This window comes from Simochromis diagramma, unplaced genomic scaffold (assembly GCF_900408965.1).
Source record: "Simochromis diagramma unplaced genomic scaffold, fSimDia1.1 OVJJ01000356.1, whole genome shotgun sequence".
Taxonomy (NCBI): domain Eukaryota; kingdom Metazoa; phylum Chordata; class Actinopteri; order Cichliformes; family Cichlidae; genus Simochromis; species Simochromis diagramma.
This window is the reverse complement of record NW_024386750.1, coordinates 98,200-121,916: the sequence shown is the minus strand read 5'-3', so window position 1 is coordinate 121,916 and position 23,717 is coordinate 98,200. Positions and strand designations below refer to the sequence as shown.

Genomic DNA, 23,717 nt, shown 5'->3' with positions numbered 1-23,717 from the left:
CTCTTTTTTCTAATACAGCTCATACAGCAGGAGTGTATGGGCTGCTTTTGAACTGACACTCAAACATGATTTACAAGTAAACCAGGATTAAAAATGATCAATGATGACACATATGATCTAAACATGTAAACACAGTTATGACCACCATCATGCACCTGACCAAAGACATGACTTTCTTACAGTCTCAGTAACTAAAAAGAAACTGCGTTACAACTGTGACTGCTATATTGCGAACTCTGCGCGCTGAACACTTGACCGCTGATGCAAAGCTCATTTTGGTGCGCTTACTGTGTTTACATCTTCAGGGGTATTCAGAGCTGGGAAAGTTACACACACTGGACTAACAGCTTTAGGTCCATGTCACCATTGTTCATTCTGTTTACATTTCTTTCTCATTTTGAATAACTCAACACTTTATATTTGGAATGAGAGAAGGGGAGGAAAAGAAAACAGGAAATTAAGGAGCAGGACTTTCAATACTAAACCTTTAATAAAGACACTTTATTAACCAACATTACTTAAAAAAAAAAACCCAAACCCAAAACAAACCAAGGTTCCCTGCCACGATGCTGGCATAGTTAAAATAGCAGCTCAATAAAATAGTTAATGGTGGAGACTGGCCACCAGGGGAGGCAACCGACAGAGAGGAATGCCCAAGTGCTGCCACTAATTACTCACCCCTGCAGTCTCTCCGCAATCCTTACTTCCACTCTTACTGCAACTTAAAATATTGTGCTATATTTGCTTTTCAGTGTTTACACTCACATGCATGAGAGAAATTCCACCACAGGTGGAAGCAGTTGTGTCTCCACTAAAGCAAATAAAATTAAATCTATAAATCAAAACACGAAACGCCTCAATAAATAATAGAGAAAGAAACAGTAACACACACAGAGACACACGCACACAAATGCATACGCACACACATGCACTTTAAAATACAACTTCAATTAAAAGCAACATCTGGCAGATCCAAGCTGAACACCAACTGAGTGCAGTGCAGCAGAGGTACGTGCAAATGGTACACCAGCACCATTAAAACGTAATAAAAAGTTAACACTAAAACACCATAAAACAAAGAATAACCAAACAATGCCAGTCAACATGACAGCAACAAAGCAACACAAGACTACAACAAGACAGCAGGAGTCTTGATGCATTCTCAATCATCCAGGAAAGTAAATCTCCAAAAGTTGATTCTGTTCATCTGGACGTAGCGTTTTGTGGGAGAAACGTTTCGTCACTCATCCAAGTGACTTCTTCTGAAGAAGAAACGCTACGTCCAGATGAACAGAATCAACTTTTGGAGAAGACGGCAGGAGATTGTAAGCCTGTAACAAGGGAGAAAAACAGTTATCCAGGGTCCACCCTACTATAAGCCAAATTGCGGACAACCTACAAGGATCCTACTTACCACCCTTTCACAGTTAGACCGCTTAAACAGTTACCAGGGGAAATGAGTTCGAGCTGCAATGCTTAACGACAGGCTGTGATCCTCGCCACCTACAACAGGAATGAGTGTCAAATGCCAGGAGTCAGGGAGTAGGCCACAGTTGCTCCTTATAACCAGCCTCTGATTAAAGAGCTAAGTGAGGGGTAAATGTTCATGCAGCATTCACAGACACTATGCAAAAACAAAATATCTCCTACAAAATCGGACCCACTACAGTTTTGCATATTTCTGCGCCTCAGTAATTCTGGAGCTTTGATGAATCAGAATTTGATGAAACCACTGAACTGTAACATAAAGCCTCGGGGTCAAGGAGGAGATCCACAATACAAGACACACAGGTGCAATCAAGTCAGTTTTTACAGTGACTCAACTTATTTCAGATATGTATTCACATTCAGAAATTGGTCCATAATGAACAAAAACTGCAGTCACACACACAACACACACACACACCCCTGCGACACAAACTACTTTTATCTCTCACATCTGCACTACACCCTACTGAACATCTGTGACAATGCTGCGGTTAGTGTGACTCACGTTGGAAGTGAGTTAGATTCATGTCTGAAACTTTTGGTACAAAATACCGACTTTAGTAAATGCCTGCAGTGTTACAGGTCACGCAGGAAATAAAAAGACAGCAGTGTGAACAGTTAGTGTGTAGGTTCATATTTATTCTGATGGTTCAGGATCTGACTGTAAATAATGTTTTGTGCAGTTCTGCACCTGGCACATGTCAGCTGTTACAAAGACTTCATGTTCATGGTGGAAGAGTTTGTAATGAAGCAGAGCTGCCGCACACGTGCACATTTATCCACACACAGCAGTATGTTCTGATGACAAACACACTGATTCTCTTTCAGCTGCCGCTCGTTGCTCTGAGTCATTGTGCTGTTTCTGGGGAGAAACACGTGCATGAAAGCGGCTCCATTACTGCATCATTACTGTTCCTCTATCAGCGCATGTGATTGTTTTTGATCTGCTAATTTGTGCTGATTGGGAGAATGCGCTTTTCATCATCACAGTGGACATGCTATTATCAGAAACAGCGTTACTTCACATTACTCTCTACTTCATCGTGCTAAATATAACTTATTCCTTTTGTTTTGACAGAATAATCGGTGAAGTAATAATAATTCATCACATTATTTAAAGTTATTGCATTATACTGTTTACACAAACTCAAGTTTTCATTTATCAGAATATCTCCAAATAATAAATCCACATAATTCAAATGATTAGAAAATTAGTAAGACTGATCGGGAAACTATCGAACATGAGAGAGAAATACATCACATACATACATGCAGGCTTATTAACATAGTTTGTTCTCACCTTTGTCAGAGACTCCAAGAAAAAAAAAGGGCAATAACATAAAATGAAAGTCCAAGATGCGACATCGTGGCTCCACACGCTAAAACTTTAAACTGAAAGGAAATGCACGGCCGAGAAAGTAATATGGGTTACTGTTCCGGCGAAACACCTCAGATCATTGAGTCACAGGATATCTATATATAGATATTTATTTATTTTAGCAAGTGCATTTAAAGTGGTTAAAAGAAACTGCCTGTCCATAAAGAAAAGAGAGTTTGGAAGTTTTTATATTTGTTCTAAGATGTTATTATGTATTTGCAGCTAAAGTGCAAGTTGTTCATGTGACCCTAAACTGTTGGCTAGTTTCAGCTTCAGAGTCACTGATGCGGATCAAAATGCGTTGTGTAAAATTACTGAGCATGAGCTATGTTCATGTCAACATCTGAAGCACAGGAAAAATCCATTAAACAAATCAGCTGACCAACAATAAATATATGGAAATTAAGACAATAATATATTAAAGATAAATCAGTAAAAAATCATGAAACAGGTTTATAAGGCAAACATTCAGCATTCAGTTAAAACTCCAACACTTAGATCTCTGATTAGAAATTATCTGCTTAGCTAAAGCTGAGTAAATTTCTGACTAACAGGAAGTGAACATGAGGATGTTTAGTCTGAAGATGTGCACACATTAAAAATATAAAACGACTTTCTTATCCTGTGTTTTTGATTGATTAACCTTGTTTATGTAATTTTTATTCTTGATCAGTCAGGACCCGTCATACACAGAAAAGCAAAATCATTAATATCATTTTTATTTTTATGAAATGATTTTCTTTGTGTGAGAAAAATAAAATAATGCGAACATCCAAAGATCAAACTGTGTTTCAAATCTTTGCTCTGTTAAACAGCACCTGGGAAATAGCTTTTAAAAAGTGAAATTTTCTCATTTGCTAATAATTCTGTCCTCCTCTGTCTCTAACGGTGAGTCTTTATCCTTTTTTTTTTTTTAATGATGACCTTCTACACAGAGCTCCTCTGTAAGGGTATTTCCTTGAGATCACTTCCCACACATTACCGTGCTTCATGAAAATGTGTGCTGGTGCGGTGACTGTAACTCTGCAAGAGACTAAAATTTACTGCATGAAAGTTTACATGTTATCTTCACATCACTAATTAGACATTCTATATTTTTACACTCAGTTGAAATATGGGTAACAACATGCAGGTCCACTTTTGATAAAGAAAAAAGCTGCCTGCCAACTTAATTTACAGTCCATATGTACCTAACAGAAGTGTTTGTAATGCTCACGTTGGACAATGTGTAAAGGCCACTGATCATACAGATTTCCTTCCTTTTGTTTGACCCACAGAGACACCAAGAGGAGGAAGGGGGGAAACAGTTTCTGACTGTGGACATAACATTAAACAGACAATTAAAAATTGAAAAATAAAATACAATCGTTAGTATTAAATATCTCTCATTTTTTGCCTCAATATAACTGCAAATAATTTGCAGGTTGATCATGAAAATCCTAAAACTATTCTTTCAGCTGTGAGCTACTGATGCTAAACAGGCTCAGGATTACTTACACACCAAATAACAGACAGGTAACCTAATTAGCTTCTTCATAATTCACTTCGTCGAGGCTTCGTCTCTGATTTGCTGTATTATCAGACTAAAAGTACTTTTCTAGATAAACAAAAGTACTAAATAAAACCACTAAAACACTATACCAACAATACCTGACAAGAAACACCAGCATGGTCTTACATGACAATTATTACTGGGCTGAGAACTGAAAACTTCATGAATGTAAATATAAACATGTGTATTTGTATGTCATTTTTTCACATTTTGAAAAGCCTCCATACCTTCACCATGAATAAACAGAGACCTCATGTGGTCTTTTTGTGTAATTTCACATGAAAATCTGTTGTCGTCTAAGTGAACACAATATGGGATTTTAATTGTGGTTATTTGTATTTGAAGAGTATTCGGCTGCAAAAGCAGTTTAACCAGTCATCCAAAATTATTGTATAAAAAGGTTTAATGTTTAAAAAAAGTTATAAAAAAATAGTACAAAGAATTTACATTAAAAAAGCAAATCACAACACATCAATATGATTCTGGGTTTGTGTTTCAAATCCTAACATCACACTGTAAAAGTGAAAAAGCAGAGAAATTTCAAAACAAGTCAACTTTAAACTCTCACTTCAATCACATTCAGTTCATTTTGAAAAACACAAAAATTCTTCCTGAGTAAAAAAACGTGTGAGCTGCCAATCAGAGACCTTCTTCGCTTCAATCAAGCGCACTAACCACTACACTACAGATGCACACAAAACTTGGTCTCTGCAAATTAAGTACATCCAGAAAGTAAACTGAAGATACATTATTCACATGATACAGTCCTGATCGAGTGATCAGACCTCTGGTAACAAAACAGTTATACTGTTTTGTTGTTTTTTTATACCTTCACCCTAAAGAAATTTTGAGGTATCGGCAAAAGTTGTGTTCAAACAATCGAGGTATTAAAGGTTTTACAGAATTGCTACACCGCTAACATCTAGTGTTTGAAATCATTTGAGCACATTTTCAAAGATCAAGTGAATCATTAGTGTTGTACAAATTAATACTGGCACTAATTTGTTTTCAAAGACAAAGAGGGCGAGGACACTGATTACTGAAGGAAATGGAAGTGAAAACAGACACTTTAGTTACTGTAAATTCAGTTTTAACTGATTAAGTCCAGTTAAAAAAGAGTTCAGAACATGCTAGCTGTCCGTTTAAACATGTGTGCTGTCCAGAAAAGTCGGACATCTAGCTGCAAACCCTGCTCCAAAGAACAAGTCAACGCTCTTAAAAAGTAAGTCTTTGTGCAAGTGAAGGTGAAAGGCTTGGATCGTGGTTTGGTTGGTTTCTCTCAGGTCTCCGCTTTTTAAGCCTGTTTTCATTTTGGTTGACTGAAGGTGTTTCATGCCTTAACATACAACAAAAACAGTGACACATGACTCTGTTAATACTGCAAACCAAAGTATTCTGGACAGATTAACAGCTCAGACAGCACAACGGAATATGTATCAGAGATTGTTTGATGTGCAGTAAACATCATATTACGAATAAATGAGAGAAACAGAAGCTCTAGAGGTCTCTTAGAGGTCAAATGTCTCAGCATATCAGAGAGTGAAAAAGAATGAAGTAACTTTCCAAATGTGAGATGACCGGATGATAAAGATGGAATTACTTCTGATTGTGGTTTCAAGTATTTTAAGCGTCTCCCTGTGTGACAGACTGAAGGATTCAAGAACAGTTAAAGCTGCACAAACTTTGATCAGTTGAATGAAAGAGAGAAAGTGCAACACAGATGATGTTTAAGACGAGTACCTGCTCTGAGTTTTCTTTCTCAGCTGGAGAAAGATGAGTGGAGCTAAAAAGCCACAGGCAACCGACAACACAGAGGCCACCATGACTGAAATCCTGAGAACTTTGAGAAAAAACGGGAAAGGAGAAAAAAATTAATCTGAACACCTAGAAAGTAACAATACACTGAATCTGTAAGAAGTACAAACATTAACATACCTAAATTTCTTTGATTAGATCCTGATGTCTCATTTAACCCTGGAAAAAGAAACACAAACATTAGATTAGAGTAATGATTCGTTCATAAATAAATGACTTTGAAAGAGTTTCTCACCATCATCATCATCATCATGAGGAATCGTCACCATCACCTCTCTGTGAGGAGCAGAGAGCACTCGTGCTGCACATCCCACCTGTGTGCTGTGTTTACGTGAACCTGAGAGCACAGCTGTAGTGGTGACAGTGAATGTAGCGTTGGTGTTGGACACACTGACAGTGTTGTACTGTGAGAAGCTGAGGTCTTGTTGTGAGACACTGAGTGTTACAGTGGGAGCAGGTCGACCAGTGGCTGAACAGGAAACAACCCACTCTTCAGTAGAGTTTGACTCTCTGACATCAACAACAGGTTCATGCAGCTCTGTGAAGGATCAGGAGATATCATAAACATGTTTTCACAAACACACCAGCTGCTCACACATTTATGTCCAGTAAATGTTGACATAAATGTCTGAAGCAGTTGTTGTTGGTTAAAGAAGATAAAGTTCTTACCAAAGACATGGAGGCAGGGTTTCCCTGTCAGAGAGCCGTCAGGATAAGCGTTAAACAGACAGTGATAGCAGCCTTCATCCTGCTCCGTCACATTCCTGATGACTATGGAGCAGTTCTGCAGTCCAGTGTATTTAAACTCAACTTTATTTGTAAATCCATCATTCACTCTCTGACCAAACTGCTTGCTGTATGTGGCAACATTTGTCTCCACATCATGTGAGATTTTCTGCCATGTGACCTGAAGGACGTCTTTAGTGTCCAAGAGCTGACAGCTGAATTCAGCATCTTGTCCCACTGCTGCCAGCACAGTCTGCTGTGTTTGGACCACTGTTAGAGCTGCAGGAGATAAAGTTTAAGAAGTCAAGAACTTTCAGAAAAGTAAACTGTCATTATCATGTCACTCTTATTAAGTCCGGTTATTGTCCTAAAGGAATTTTTTATACCTTTTTCTAAATTCAAATTCCAAATTTACATTCGTTTTTTTTCTACCACTATTGTGTGCATAAATGTTTAACTATTGTGAAATGTCCATCTTTCTTAGAGGTCAAAGGTCCAAACCATGGTTTTTATTAGCAATAAAAAATATTTTTCAAAGGCAGTAACTTTTGTGATGATAACAGAAATATAAAGCAATAAAAAGAAAGAAAGAAAGTTCTGTGGGCGATGTCCATAATAACGCATAGACGTTATTATGGACAACGATCAAAGCTATCACATCGTAACGTGACGTGATAGCTTTGTACCTTAAAAGCTGCTGGTAGCTGCGTCTGCTTTTAAAATGACAAGCAGCAAAGTATTTGAAGAATCTCAAACTGTAGGCTGAGCAAAATCAGGAACAGCGTTACTTCATTTACACAACCTTCATCTTGCTGAACGTAACCTTTCTCTTTTCTTTTGTTTGATACAATAATGAGTGAAAGTATAATAATAAATCCGGTTATTTACACTCTGCGCCGTTGAAGTCACGTCATGCAAAATCAACTTTTCCTGTAGCCCCTTTCAAATTGAAAACGCTGTAAAAGAAACACTTCGTTTCTTAACAAGGCGTTTATTTGAAATTTGACGAACTCGTGTAATATCACACTCAACGCTTACCCACTGAAAAGCGGTTCCACGATTCAAAATATACGAAAAAAAGAGTGTAACACGTCCGTGTGGTCTAGGGTGACCAACCGTCCCCACGCCTAATGATGTTTAAAAGATCCCAAAGCGCAAGTGCATCTTTTCAGACGAACTGCAAAAGAAATTTCCTCGTACCGACCCAGTACTGGTATTTTTTCTTATGCAGATGAGGTAGTATTTCTGTACCATTATTTAATTCCAGAGGCTTTTAAGTTATTTTTTGCAATTGTTGACTTGTAAAAGCCTATATGACATATTTTATTCCACAATTCATTAACCGCACAGAGAAGGCATCGTTTAAATATGTTATAAATATGTTTCTTTAAGCAAGTTCTTCATGACTGAGCCAAGTGTCCTCTTTTTTGGATATAAAATAAGATCACCCTAGTATGGTCACATACATTCTGGAATAAAAGTTTCTTCTTACCTTTGCCAAAGACTCCAAAAATAAAAACGGCAGTGACATAATGTGTAATTCTAAGCTGTGGCATTGTTGCTCCATGCTGTACCGCCAGAAGTACCGCCAAAGCTGGACAGTGTGGTTGCGAAAGAAACTACTACTACTTCCGGGTAAATTGTTGTAACAATTTCTGTAATGTATGTAAAGAAGCAATAATGCCTGATGATAAAACACATATTTCATGATTATAAGGACATAGTAACAGAATTTTTCAGTAACTGATGGTTACTTATTACTTAAAAGTGCAATAACATACAGCGCAGTTGCCTTTATGCCTTTATCCCCGTATGATAATAGTACAGTCCAGAATCATATTATGTTTTACTACGTTTCATGTGGTTTAAAAGAAAAAGCATTTCTGTCACAAAGAAAAAAGAAATGTTAGAATTTTCTCTAAAGTCATGTTTTCAGATGGGATATTAAGCTAGAGGACATTTGTTGTGAGAGGTCTCTCTGTGGAAAGCTGTTATATTCTCATCTATTTACAACTAAATTGCAGGTTGTTTGTATAAATCCCAAAGTCTTTCAGCTGCTGAACACAGATGTTCATCAAAACCAGCTGCACACCGTAGTGTAAAGTTACCAGATAAACTGAAACTCTTTGAAAAGAAATTAGCACTGTTGCCGCACAGCAAGAAGGTCCTGAGTGCAATTCCACCATCAGGCCGGGGTCTTTCTGTGTGGAGTTTGCGTGGGTTCCCTCCGGGTACTCCGGCTTCCTCCCACCGTCCGAAAAAATGCAACTTGTGGGGATGGGTTAATTGGATAATCCAAATTGCGAGTGAGTGTGAATGGTTGTCTGTCCCTGTGTGTACAACAGACTGGCGAAATGCCCAGGGTGTACCCTGCCTCTTGCCCTATGACAGCTGGGATAGGCTCCAGCGCCCCCCCCCAAAGGATAAACAGAAGCGGATGGATGGATATATTTAATGATTCCAAAATAAATTAATAAATCACACACTTAAATAAATCAACACTGTCGCCCATTTTTTTTAAAAATTTAAAGTAACATGACAAAACAAAACAAAAACAATTATATGCAGTATATGTATTTTTTACATATTTGATTACTTCTCTAACCTAGAACACTAAAAAGAACAACAACATGAAAATATGCACAGTGAAAACAAACAGACATATTTTTCATATTTACAGTATGTTACATAATTACAGACACAGTACAGTTGTGTAAAAAATTCATTATGGTAAACAGAAAGTTAATTAAGCCCCAGTACGATGATTTCTTTTGGTGTAGTCCTTCGTTTTTCTTCAGGATTGAACTTCTTTGTTGTTACCGTTGTTGTGGAAGTTTTCCATTAAATAAAACCTGCAGACAAGTGGTGAGCGGTGGCTAACATCCTTTAATCAAAACAAAGAACAGAAAACTAAGCTTGGTGGAGAGACGGTCAGCAGAGTCTCTCAGGCTACGTCCACAGTAGCCTGGATAGATTTGAAAAAGGCGTTTTCATCACACTAGCGTTTTCAGTCGTTTCACGGAGTTGTGCGTCCACATTGAAACAGCCGAAAAAACGCTATGTTCCAGCACTGCGCACGCGCAAAAGCGAGTGATAATTAAAGAATTTGAAGAAAAGCTATCTGGAGCATGTACAAACTGATATGAATCTTTTTTTAGGGCTGTCAAAATTGAGAGCCATCAAAACAACTGCTGTATAATGCACTCCGCTATCTTTGTTTAATTGGTCACATGACTGCATCACATGACTAAAATGCGTCCTTCGTGTTAGAAAGTCTGCGTTTTCGAGAGTTTTCAAAAGTCTCAGTGTGGACACGAGGCCAAAACGGAGAAAAACGATGCATTTTCAAACTAAAACGCATTAGTGTGGACTAAGCCTAAGAGACAAAAGACTCTTCCTGTGGAGTGGTCTGCTTCCCCCCAACATCCTTACCAGGCCCCCACCATCTGTCGAACTGCATGAATGTGAAACATGCTAAAGTCCAGTGGCACTAAGGCAGCATACAATTAATTAATGTGACTAATACATAAATAAAAGAAGTTCTTATACACCATCTTGTGGGATACTTTCTGTCATTCAAATCTTTGTTTCAGTTTTCATCAAAAACGAGTCTCCTTGCAGGTGCTGATGACAACACTTGGTTATGATTTTGTTGAGTTCGCTCAGGAGTCTCTTGTCTGACTTCCCTGCACTCTTGTGTATCAGTCCTTAAAATGAGAGCAAACAAAAAAGTTACATTTTTTAAATATTACTGTATGATTGAGAATAAAGTTACAGCAAAGTGAGAACATTGAAAAGATTGAAAGTGAAATGTGACAACAGAGGCTGAAATTTTCAGTTGTACATTCACAGGATGAAGAGTCACTTACTCCTCAGTGTCTCTGTTTGCAGTTTCAGGTGTTTCATTCGACTGAATCGCCATGTGTGAAAGACTGAAAAATGTAAGAAATTTATTAGATTTATTATTGCTAATAAACTCACACAAATGCATTATGATATACTTGAAATAAATAATAAAAACCATAGTTTGGACCCTTGACCTCTAAGAAAAATGGACAGTTCACAATAGTTCTGAAAGTTCTTGACTTCTCAAACTGTATCTCCTACAGCTCTAACAGCAGTGATCCAAACACAGCAGACTGTGCTGGCAGCAGTGGGAGAAGATGCTGAATTGAGCCGTCAGCTCTTGGAGACTAAAGACGACCTTCAGGTCACATGGCAGAAAATCTCTCCTGATGTGGAGACAAACGTTGCCGCGTACAGCAAGTACTTTCGCCAAAAAGTGTGTACTGACTTTACAAATAAGGTTGAATTTAAATACACTGGACTGCAGAACTGCTCCATAGTCATCAGGAATGTGACAGAGCAGGATGAAGGCTGCTATCACTGCCTGTTTAACACTTATCCTGAAGGCTCCTTCATTAGTAGAACCTGCCTCCAAATCTATGGTAAGTTCTTGAAACAAACATAGTGGACATAAATGTGTCAGCAGCTGATGTGTTTGTAAGAATAGGTTGAAGATATTTGCTGCACAAAAATCTATCAGGACAACATCCAACATAGACACGGTTTAAGAGGAGTACCTGTTCTGAGATTTCTTTCTAAGCCAGACAAACATGAGAACACCGAGCACCAACACCACAGAGGATAAGATCACTGAAATCGTGATTCCTTTACGACAAACAGGAGAAAGAAAGTTATAACAATTTGAACATCTATCAAAACAAAATAGGAACAGGAAAGCTGACTTTAAAACATAAAAATGTTAACACACCTAAATTCCTGGGATCAGATCCTGATTTCTTATCAAGATCTAGTAGAAGAAACACAAACATTACAATCACAAAGTAATCAATAATTTATAAATAAATGACTTCAAGAGAGTTTCTCACCATCATCATCATCATCATCATCATCAGGAATCGTCACCATCACCTCTCTGTGAGGAGCAGAGAGCACTCGTGCTGCACATCCCACCTGTGTGCTGTGTTTACGTGAACCTGAGAGCACAGCTGTAGTGGTGACAGTGAATGTAGCGTTGGTGTTGGACACACTGACAGTGTTGTACTGTGAGAAGCTGAGGTCTTGTTGTGAGACACTGAGTGTTACAGTGGGAGCAGGTCGACCAGTGGCTGAACAGGAAACAACCCACTCTTCAGCAGAGTTTGACTCTCTGACATCAACAGCAGGTTCATGCAGCTCTGTGAAGGATCAGGAAATATCATCAACATGTTCTTACAAACACACCAGCTGCTAACAAATTTATATCAGCTATGTTTGTTTGAGTTCAATTCAATTCAAATTAGGTCTAATTATTCAAGACCTTGCATGTGAGCTGTCAGGATATCAAGATTTTGAATTCAAATCTAGATTTAACAGGGATCCAATGTAGAAAAGTCAATATAGGAGAAATATGCTCTCTCTTTCTAGTCTCTGTCAGGACTCTTACTGCGGCATTTTGGATTTGAAGGCTTTTCAGGGAATTTTAGGACATCCTGATAATAATGAATTACAGTAATTCAGCCTAGAAGTACTAAAAGTATGAACTAGTTTTTCAGCGCCATTATGAGAGAGAACATGTCTAATTTTAGACATATTGTGCAAATGGAAGAAAGCAGTGTTACATATTTGTTTAATATGTGCAATGAAGGACATAGCCTGGTCAAAAATGACTCCAAGGTTCCTCACAGTGTTACTGGAGGCCAAGGGAATGCCATCCAGAGTAAGAATCTGGTTAGATACCATATTTCTAAGAAATTTTAGTGCCAAGTAAAGCACATTTTATCTGAATTTAGAAGCAGGAAGTTAGAGGGCACACAGGTCATTACTTACTTAAGACATCCCGGCAGTTTAACTAAGTGTCAACTGCATAACAGTGAAACTGCATGCCCTAAACCTGTTTCTGTACTGCGATGAGGGTACAGTACTCTTGAAATAAGCCATTCCTCTGCATATGATTAGTTAGCTGTTTTACAACTTCAGTTCTAATCTGTCATCAGAGTCACTTATTGTTGGAAAAGGAAGGTTTAAGTTCTCACCGTAGAGTTGGAGGCAGGTTATACCGATAAAGGCTCCTTCAGGATAAGTGTTAAACAGACAGCGATAGCATCTTTCATCCTGCTCCGTCAAATTCTTGATGACTATGGAGCAGTTCTGTAGTCCAGTGTGTTTAAACTCAAATTTATCTTTAAAGCCATCATTCACTCTCTGACCAAACTGCTTGCTGTAGGTGGCAACATTTGTCTCCACATTATTTGAAGTTGTCTGCCATGTGACCTGAACGACATCTTTAGGCTCCAAGAGCTGACAGCTGACTTCAGCATCTTCTCCCACTGCTACCAGCACAGTCTGCTGTGTTTGGATCACTGCTGTTAGAGCTGTAGGAGATATAGTTTAAGATGTGAGGCACATTCAGTTTTCAATTAGTCCATTTTTTTCAGTTTTCTGTTTAAATTCAACGTCAGTATTTGCAGTAGTCATTAGTCTATGTACCGTCATTAAAGTTTTACTATAAATATGGTTGCTAAATATAGGTTAAGTGCTTCCAACATATATTAAATGTGAATATTTTCAATAGGAATAACTTTGTAAATTTTGTCATAGGCTGCTATTTACACAGATATGTTATTATTACTATGCTTAAACACATTAACTCCAGTTCAGTTCTGCTCAGTCATCAGACTGTATTGAATTATGTCAAAAGTCCTCCGCGAGATAAAACATAATTTAATGGCCAATCTGCAGCAAACACATGTAACTGCACATACTGTGAGTGGACGGAAATGCTTCAGAACCTGCCTTAGAATCTCCTGGATTATGAGATTGTCTTAAATTAAAGTATTCTAATGGTAGCTGTTAGTACTTGCACTCATACACTCCAGAAAATGACGGTATTTTTAATTTATTTTCAAGAACAAACACGGCATAAAACAGCGGTCACGTTGCCGCACGGTACAACTCGAGGTTGTTTCGTACTGCTTTGAATGTCGCCCATGTTCCCTTTTGGCTCCGCCCTCCAAACTTTGAAAAGTCGGTGAATGGCGGGCTCACCGCTCAGTTTGGGGAAAGCGGAGCTGCCAGAGGGAGCACTGAGAGCTCAGACTATGCGCGAGGAATTTGAACGCGAGAGCTGCATACCTGCACCCGTGAAAATACTTTGTCGTGATTACGTTTTCTCTCCCGATGAAACGCTGGACAGAGAGGACTTTTTGTCTCTTCTTAAATTTGCTCTAACATTTTTACAGCGCCATCATGGATACGTAAGCGCGCCTCTGCGTGTACACGGTAGACCTAAAAACCAACTGCGTGTAAATCTGCCTCCCACGTAAATACTCAGTTAAACCCAAACAGTCCAAAGTACCAGTTCACCTTAATGAACATCCTCACGTTTAACAAAGAAGAGGAAGAAGTCAGTATTTTCGGGAAGAATCGCTTATTGGCCCATGCGCGTGTGTAACATTGACACCCAGTTTCAGCTCACCTTTGTGAAAGACTCCGAAAATAAGAAGAGTAGTAACATAATAACATGTAACTCCAAAGCGCGGCATCATGCCTCCGTACTTTACCGCCAAAACATTCAAACTGATGTGACGTGTAGGCTGGGCAAGTCAAAGCAGTTCCGGGTTAATTGTTCATCACAGCACTTATATAATCACATATAAACTAATAAAGTAGCTAAAAAACTAAGATAAAATCACACCTGAGTGGTATTATAATGTAATAACAAATGAATTATTCAACAGGCAATGTTCAGTTATCACTTCAACATGCGATATGAAGACCGAGTCTCCCCTCTTGTGCTGCAGTGGTACAGTCCTCTTGTTACGTAACCACATACCAGCGCACCAAATATGGAAGTCAACTTTTCTGTTACATTGTCCAAGTTTTTTTCCCAGCTTGTTCTGAAACTCTTCCTGACAGGAAATCACAGCAAAACAAAGATAATTAACATTTCAGGTATATAAATTGTGGGTTTATCTTGAGAATCCCCAGAGAGGCTGTAGGCTACCCTTTTGTGTAAATTACATAATATTCTCAGCACCACCTTAGAGTGAAAAAAAAATACAAAATAGAGCAGAAACTTTTTTTTATCATCACATGTAAAAAAAATATATATATATATATATTAAAGTCACATGTGCCATTTACACATACAAATAAACAACCAGTATGCAAAAAGTGACACAATATATCAGTAAAGACACAGAAGAAGAAGCATTTAATGAGATATTGTGGAGAAACAAAATATCACATGTGTGTTTTCATTTTCTCCATTTTGCACAGTTGTTGTTGACTTTACAAAGATTTACACATTTAGACAATTCCTCTGGCAACCTCCTTTATCAAATTACAATATTCCTGTGAGGTTAACAGTGTCATGTATTTTCTATCTCCCCTGAAGCTGGGTTTGTGTTTCTTTTCATTTACAAACCAGGAACCTTTTATGCATTATGCAAATATGCTATGCATGATGGCATCAAATAAAACTTTGCCTTTAAAGATCAGGGACATTTATGTTTCCATAAACTCATGTAATGCTGAATAAATAGATAGTTTACTCCATGAAACATCACATGGTTCTTAACAAGTCAACAAGTTCATTACATACTGCCTGGCGTACAACATGTTTAAATTAATTATACGTGTGTGTTACACTGATGACATTATCTCCCACTGGCTATTTTGGTTTTTAGTTGGCTTCTATCACTATATAACATCAGGTCATTACGGTTTAAGAAAACTTGTATTTCTTTATTGCACCATTCCGCAGTCACACAAATCTAAATGAGACTGGAGTTTTCTGCAGGAAATCAGTGGCAGTTCCACAGCCTGTTCTTTCCTTAAGGAAAAATTCACAGCTGGGTTCTTCAAACAGTGTCAATCACCATTGTGTTATAAATAATGTGGCACCAAAAGAAAAACAAAAAAACTCAGGAACTTAACAATCATGGCTTCATAGTTAGCTAACTTTCATCAGTTAGTTAAAAAAAAAATGTCCAAGTTGGTTGATCCTCCTGTCTAAATCAATCTGTTACTGGTTTTCTATAAAATCTTCACACGCTCCTCCTAAACACTCAAATTGTGAATTCTTTTTTCAAATTCTTGCTTTATTTGACATTACCAGATGGACAAATATTCCTTCATTAAATACCTGAGAACTATGACTTCATATGTTGTGTTTTTTGCACAGATGCTGTGCACTTTAATTATACTCTGCATTACAAAAAAATGCAAAAAATAAATAATTAACTCTATAAAGAGAAACCTACTCGAGATATATTTCCAATTGTGACTCGTCAGTGAGCGGTATTCTGATCTGGGCAGGAAGGATGGTCGAGTGCATCCCATTGTGACAGTACTTGTGTCTCAAGCTTCGATGCAGTTTTTTCAGGTTCAACATTGGTCAACATTCTTTTTCTGAAGAGGCGTTTGTTGTCTGAGATCGCTATTAAATAAATGTCCTCTACCCCTTAAAACAAAGATAAAACATGTTTTCACTCATAATTTTCATCAATACATTAATATTGTATGGTATGTTTTATGAACAAATCAATAGCTTTAAACAGTGGAATGCTGGACATGTGCAATAAATAACTTTGCAAGTACAGAAAAGGATAAAGAGTGACTTACTTGTGAGTGTCTCTGCTTTTATAAAAGCAGAGACACTCACAAGTAAGTCACTCTTTATCCACTCGGCACATATTGCTTAAACATACTGTATACTAATCTTTTTCTTCCTCTTCTGCAGAATACTCCCATGAGTCCATACCCAACCATTCGAATGAAGGATAAGAGTTGGACAACTGCCCTCTCAAGACAGTGTCGCTATGTTGTCACAGTTGAAGGAGTGGATGTTTGCTCATGCTGCTCGCTGGATGAGGCCTACATCTCAGCATTCTCCACCTTCTTCGTGTTCAACATGGCCTACCCTGCATACTTCAAGAAAACACTTGTCTTTCTTCAGAACTGCATTGTCAACATAGGAGACCAGGGAGACAAACCCCTGCCAGTAAGTGTCACCAGGGTACTTAACCAACTCTATTAAATATGCCCCCACTCCACAAATGTTCAAAATGTTCAAAAAGGGCATTTACTCTGAGGAAGTTGATTACACATGTTGGGTTAGTACACGCAAATGAGCCTCATTTCGGCATCACTTGTGGAATAAATGACTGCCAGGCAGCTTTTTCCAAGTATCACTCTTTTCAACGCCATGTGTGATCCATCAAAACATTGTGTTCAGGTGTTTAATGTCTTTATGTGATTGTTTACTTTTTTTAAATGAATGTATTTTTCTTGACATGTCCTATGGCAATATACGAATGTAATCAAGGATGTATTCCTGTGGTTGTTTAAATGCTTTGATGTGATTCTATTATCGAAAATAAATGGTTAAATAACCAAATATTTTGGACTATTGGGGTACATTTTTGTCTCTTTAGGTACGAAATAGGTTGTCGCTGGGGGGGTACCCTCATAGGTACCCTATTATACCCTTTTCAAGGGAACATTTCTGTACTATAGTTTGAAGGTACATTTATGTCTTAGGAAAGTACATGATTGTACTTCAGATGGTACAACTTCATAAGGTACAAAAATGTACCAAGCCTAAAGGGTACAGAAATGTCCTTCAAAAAGGAACACCCCCAGCGACAAGCATTTGTACCCTTTTTGGTACACTTTGGCACCCCTATTTCTGAGAGTGTAGGTGTCTTACTCATCTCAAGGTCCATTTGTGAGAGCCTGAAAGCTTTATTGACACTTACACACCTTTATGTGTAGATTAAGATACATGATTTCAGGCACAACAGATACTGTTTGAGAAGAATACCTGCTCTGGGATTTTTTCTTAACCAGGACAGCGACGACTGCTGCACAACCACAGGCCACCAGTACAGATGCAATGACTAAAATCTACCTAACATTAAATCTTGAAAAATGAACACAAACGTTAGCATGATAAATTACTCGTCAGTCTGCAACTTTTAGAGTTTCATAGCAACATTTGCAGAAGTCTTTTAGACATCAGGAATCGTCACCATCACCTCTCTGTGAGGAGCAGAGAGCACTCGTGCTGCACATCCCACCTGTGTGCTGTGTTTACGTGAACCTGAGAGCACAGCTGTAGTGGTGACAGTGAATGTAGCGTTGGTGTTGGACACACTGACAGTGTTGTACTGTGAGAAGCTGAGGTCTTGTTGTGAGACACTGAGTGTTACAGTGGGAGCAGGTCGACCAGTGGCTGAACAGGAAACAACCCACTCTTCAGTAGAGTTTGACTCTCTGACATCAACAACAGGTTCATGCAGCTTGTGAAGAATCGGGAAATATCATAATACAAAATCAAGAAAATTTTGATTTTGGTAAGCTTTACATATCATTAATGACTAGTATACAGTAATAACTGTGACAAGTATTTAGTATAATAAATGTACAAAAATGATTTTCAGTTTCCTTTGGTGACAAGGAACCAAAGAAAACTTGGTGGGGCGATCGCGGCTCAAGAGTTGGGAGTTTGCCTTGAAATTGGAAGGTTGCCGGTTCGAGCCCCGGCTTGGACAGTCTCAGTCGTTGTGTCCTTGGGCCTCTGTCAACTGAAAACATTTAACTATATGGATCACAATACACATGACTTGGAATATGAAATAGATCCAGACAACAACTTTTTCTCATCTAACAATAACAATTGCTGCTACTATACAAATAAAGACTACAATCAGAGGATTAAAACTGAGAATAAATTATCAATTATCCACTTTAACTGTAGAAGTCTCTATGCTAATTTTAGTCATATCAAAGAATATCTTAACCAGTTTTCACATCCATTTAGTGTCATTGCCTTATCAGAAACTTGGATCAATATGGAAAAAGGAACAGACTTTGAACTGGAGGGTTATGAATTCACATTTATAACTAGGCGAAACAAAGGAGGAGGAGGAGTGGCCTTGTATGTGGACAAATCCTTGAAATTTAATGTGGTGGAAAAGATGACGATGGTGATTGATAATGTACTAGAATGTATTACAGTTGAAATTTGTAAAGAAAAAAGTAAAAATGTAATCATTAGCTGTATATACAGAGCTCCAGGTAGTAGTATTGAGACATTTAAAGACTGGATAGAAGAAACATTTATTGAAATAGCTCGAAGCAATTAGATATAAATAGAAATAATAATAAAAGATTATGGGAAATCCTGAACAGTGTTATAAAATGTGGGACTGGACAAAAGAACTATCCCAAGTATTTCATTTGTAATGACCATGAAGAATACAATATGGATGTTGTGGCAAATAGTCTCAATGAATTCTTTGTAACTGCTGGACCAAATTTAGCAAGAACAATCACTCATCCTGGGAAAGCACAGGAAAAACCCGATACACTGATTGACAGAAATCCATATTCTATGTTTCTCACAGCCGTTGATGAAAATGAAGTTCTTGAAATTGTCAAAAAATGTAAAAATCACAAATCTTTGGATTGTAATGATATTGATATGATAGTGGTTAAAAGAGTCATTGAGGCTATTATAAAACCATTTACAAACATCTGTAATTTATCATTTCAAACTGGTCGATTTCCAGACAGAATGAAAATAGCAAAAGTTATACCTCTATACAAATCTGGAAACAAACACCATTTCACAAACTACAGGCCTGTCTCTTTACTACCTCAATTCTCAAAAGTTCTTGAAAAACTGTTTAAAAACAGACTGGAAAAATTTATAGATAAACATAAACTACTCACTGAGAGTCAGTACGGATTCAGATCAAGCAGATCAACATCATCGGCACTATTAGATTCAATAGAATACATCACAAATTCCATAGACAAAAAGCAATATGTGGCGGGGTTATTCATAGACTTGACAAAGGCATTTGACACTATAGATCATGATATATTAATAAGAAAACTGGAACGTTATGGTGTCAGAGGGGTAGTTTTAGATTGGGTCCGGAGTTATTTAAGTGACAGAAAGCAGTTTGTGAAAATAAATGGTGGTTGCTCCTTATGTATGGACATTGCTTGTGGTGTACCCCAAGGGTCAGTTTTGGGTCCAAAATTCTTCAACTTGTACATTAACGACATCTGTAAAGTGTCCAAAGTATTGAAAATGGTTCTCTTTGCTGACGATACAAACATTTTTTGCTCTGGTGATGATCTGCAGTATTTATTGGAGGATATGACTAATGAAATAAGTAAAGTGAAGTTCTGGCTTGATAAAAACAAATTATCATTAAATTTGAATAAATCTAAACTGATGTTATTTGGAAATAGTAGTTTAAATACAAATGCAAAGATTCAAATAAATGGTGTTGATATTGAAAGAGTCAGTGAAAATAAATTTCTGGGGGTAATAATAGATGAAAAACTTAACTGGAGAGCTCACGTAAGATATATTCATTCCAAAGTATCACGAAGCATTGCAGTACTAAACAAGGCAAAACAGGTATTCGACAGAAAATCACTTCATATTCTCTACTGTTCACTGGTTTCACCATACTTAAGCTATTGTGCAGAGGTCTGGGGCAATAACTATAAAACCACATTACATTCACTTTTTACTCTTCAAAAGAAAGCAATTCGAATCATCCACAATGCAGGTTATAGGGAACATACAAACTCACTATTTTTGCAGTCTGAAATATTGAAAATTGACGATATAGTGAAATTCCAAACAGCACAAATTCTATTCAAAGCAAAAAATAAAGAACTGCCAGGTAATATTCAGAGTATGTTTTTTTTGAAAGAAGGAAGTTATAATTTAAGGGGTTTTTGTAACTTCAAAACAATGAAGGTACGTACTACAAGAAAAGGCTTTTGTGTTTCTGTTCAAGGAGTGAAACTATGGAACAAACTGAATATGGAATTAAAGCAATGTCCAAACATAAAACTGTTCAAAAAGAGTTATAAAAATATGATCTTCTCGATCTATAAAGAAAAGGAAAATATTTAAATTAAGTAAATGTCTCTATTTAAAAACAAACAAACAAAAAATTCATGATGTGATATTATAGTATATAGTATATCAGAAATCTGTTCACTATTTTTATTACAAATTATATCAGTAAGGAAGCTGACTAAATATTCACTGATAATTTATGGGACAGGGGTGGGATTAAATAAGTGTATACTTCTTCCCACTCCCTTTCAACATGTAAATTAATCAGAATGTTTTTTTGTATGTAATTTGTACAGTATTTTTTTTCTCTCTTATTTCTTTTCTAAATGTACTTGTATATTGTTCACATGTTGAAATAAATTACCAATCAATCAATCAATCAATCAATCAATCATTGTGCCCCAGGGTGGCTGTAGCTGCAATGTAGTTGCCATCACCAGTGTGTGAATGGGTGGATGACTGGATATGTAAAGCGCTTTGGGGTCCTTAGTGATATCCATTATATTGCTTTTTTTTTTTTTAGCTCAAGACTGTTTATGGACACTAAGATGAGAGACTTTGATACGGTCAGAGATATTTGCGTTGTAAACTTTGTGTTTTCTTCAGTTTTCACAATGCCTGAAGAAAATAAGAGAGAGAGAAAAATAAACTTCCGAAGACATCAGTGTGATGCGTTGCAATTGTTTGTTGAACCCCTGTAGTTACAGAACACAAAGCTGAATGCTAACAGAAAGTGCAACCAGGTGTCACCTGCCAATCAGAAGCATGAATCTGACCACGTTTTTCTATACAACCTGCCTAACACACGTGTGTTACACAGGATTGTTGAATAAAGCCTTGAATATAATTCAACTACTGAACTCAACTTCTTCATAATATTAATTAAAGTAAAAGGAACTTCCGCTTTTTTAGCAGTCAAGTTCCCTCACCCATGATGTAAAAACTGAAAAAACATTTTCAAGTAACAACAGTAACAAGCTAATATCTAAAAGCTGTCTGCTTTTAGAGCTGATTTTCAATTGACAGAAAGTGTCCTGAATTGTTAAAATAAAATAAAATAAAATAAAATAAAATAAAATAAAATAAAATAAAATAATGTAGCGGTACACTGTTGATATTGCACAATCAAGAGTTTGCCTGATATTTGCAATTCACACCAGATTAGAAAGGAAATAGAAAAATAAAAGAAGCTCCAGAAATAAGTTTAAAAAATTTCAAATGTCACAACTTATCAGAGACTCAAAAGGAATGATTTCACTTTATAGGTGTAAATCAAAGGATGATAAAGAGTGATCATCGCAAACTTTTATCATCTGAATTAGCTGATAAATAAAAGGTACATAAGCAATTTTAAGAGAAGTACTTATCCTGAGATTTCTTTCTAAGCTCGACAGAGATGAGAGCAGCTGATGATCAACAACACAGACAGGGTATGATGACTGAAATCCTGATTCCTTAAAGAAAAAGACAGTCGAGAAGGAAATATTAACCTGAAAACCTATGAAGCAGCAACAGATTGATTGAGTCATTGAATTTTTTAACCAGGCAGTGGTGACAGAGCTCAAGGAAGACTGTTATAGCGGACGCCCTGGACCACTATCTCTGAAACGTGATTCTGTACCCTTCGCTGGTAATAACGTCCGGTCAGAGACGGGGAATGACGTCAGAGTGGAAGAACTTTATTTACCACGAGCCCACATCAAACACACTCTCGTTGGCAAGTAAGGATGTGTGTCTGAAATTAATACAAATAAGAAATAATATAATGTTTAGCATTTCTCACACTTCAGTATTACAGAGAACACCATACCGGATTACAAATGAACAGAACCAGAAAAAGAGCTTATCATAACAACATTACAGGATGGCATAAACACAGAATCATAATCAATTTAACCCTGGAGAACCCATGGGGTCAGAGCCGACCCCATTTGTTTTCTAGGGAAACCAACAGTGTCCTCCAGGGTTAAGCCAATTCCCTTATTTATGAGTCAACACCACCCTCTAGTGGACACAATTACTCACTCAAAGGCCGCCAGGTTTACGCAGGCTTTATAAACAAGAACAAACTCGTATGCTAACTTAGTAACTCCATCAGGTAAAATCTTTGTGAACATTAACTCTCGGCAACAACTGAAACAACTTATAAATAAGGAACATCCTGTGGAGCCAGGCGACAACTTACTTACCTACAGCAGCTGCTAACACACAAGGCAATAATAACAGCTGTTTACATTGATACATAACAGCAACAGAAATAAAATACGTTCCCAATGTGACTTACTGGGTCTATGAAGGCACACTTGCACGTGTTGTGCAAAAAACTGATTTTCAATGTTTCTGTGTGTTTTTTATGTGTAATATCGTTACATATGTTGCTAAATAGACTTTGGTGAACAGGTATTACAAAGGGGTTATATACAAAATTAAAGATTTACCTGTTTCTCAAGTATCTTTGTAACTGTGTTATTGTACTTACATTATAATCAATCGGCTCCCTTTTGTCCACTTAAAAATTGGCAAATACCGGAAATCAGTTTTTGGAAGACAATCACGTTTTGGCACAACACCCGCCTTAGTCTGATTCAATCCAGGTCCATAACTTGCCTGCAGGGAGACACAGCAAGGAGAGAACGGGTGTGCACTCTGATTGGCTATTGGCCCCTGGGGGAGTCATGCTCCTCCCATGCAGGTAATGCATGCCCTGGCAGGAGGACTTTTTAGCAAGGACCTTGACACTGTTGCAAGAATTTGCTTCCATAGAGACAAAAACCTGCAGATCTTTGAAGGATCATTTGGGAATCTCTAAACAGTGAAATAGTAAAACAACACAGTGATGGTGCGCATGAGGGAAAGAG

The 23,717-nt window shown here is 37.4% G+C and overlaps 2 protein-coding genes and 1 long non-coding RNA gene across 3 annotated transcripts; all 3 read right to left on the bottom strand.

Annotated features, from left to right (window-relative positions):
* Window positions 1–5,233: 5,233 nt before the first annotated feature.
* On the bottom strand, window positions 5,234–8,574 carry LOC120727576 (OX-2 membrane glycoprotein-like). Its single transcript, XM_040021929.1, has 6 exons — window positions 8,452–8,574; window positions 6,903–7,238; window positions 6,469–6,771; window positions 6,354–6,392; window positions 6,159–6,258; window positions 5,234–5,754 (listed from the first exon to the last, which is right to left on the bottom strand). Exons 1-6 carry the CDS (start codon window positions 8,513–8,515, stop codon window positions 5,634–5,636), a joined length of 963 nt encoding a protein of 320 aa, XP_039877863.1. The 5' UTR covers window positions 8,516–8,574; the 3' UTR covers window positions 5,234–5,633.
* Window positions 8,575–10,150: 1,576 nt separating this feature from the next.
* On the bottom strand, window positions 10,151–14,543 carry LOC120727562 (OX-2 membrane glycoprotein-like). The gene is made up of 7 exons (XM_040021908.1): window positions 14,440–14,543; window positions 12,998–13,336; window positions 11,852–12,160; window positions 11,734–11,772; window positions 11,543–11,630; window positions 10,829–10,891; window positions 10,151–10,666 (listed from the first exon to the last, which is right to left on the bottom strand). Exons 1-7 carry the CDS (start codon window positions 14,507–14,509, stop codon window positions 10,549–10,551), a joined length of 1,026 nt encoding a protein of 341 aa, XP_039877842.1. The 5' UTR covers window positions 14,510–14,543; the 3' UTR covers window positions 10,151–10,548.
* A 7,544-nt stretch (window positions 14,544–22,087) lies between these two features.
* On the bottom strand, window positions 22,088–23,713 carry LOC120727445. Its single transcript, XR_005694542.1, has 3 exons — window positions 23,339–23,713; window positions 22,481–22,594; window positions 22,088–22,313 (listed from the first exon to the last, which is right to left on the bottom strand). It is a non-coding gene; the product is annotated as an uncharacterized LOC120727445 (long non-coding RNA).
* Window positions 23,714–23,717: the final 4 nt, after the last annotated feature.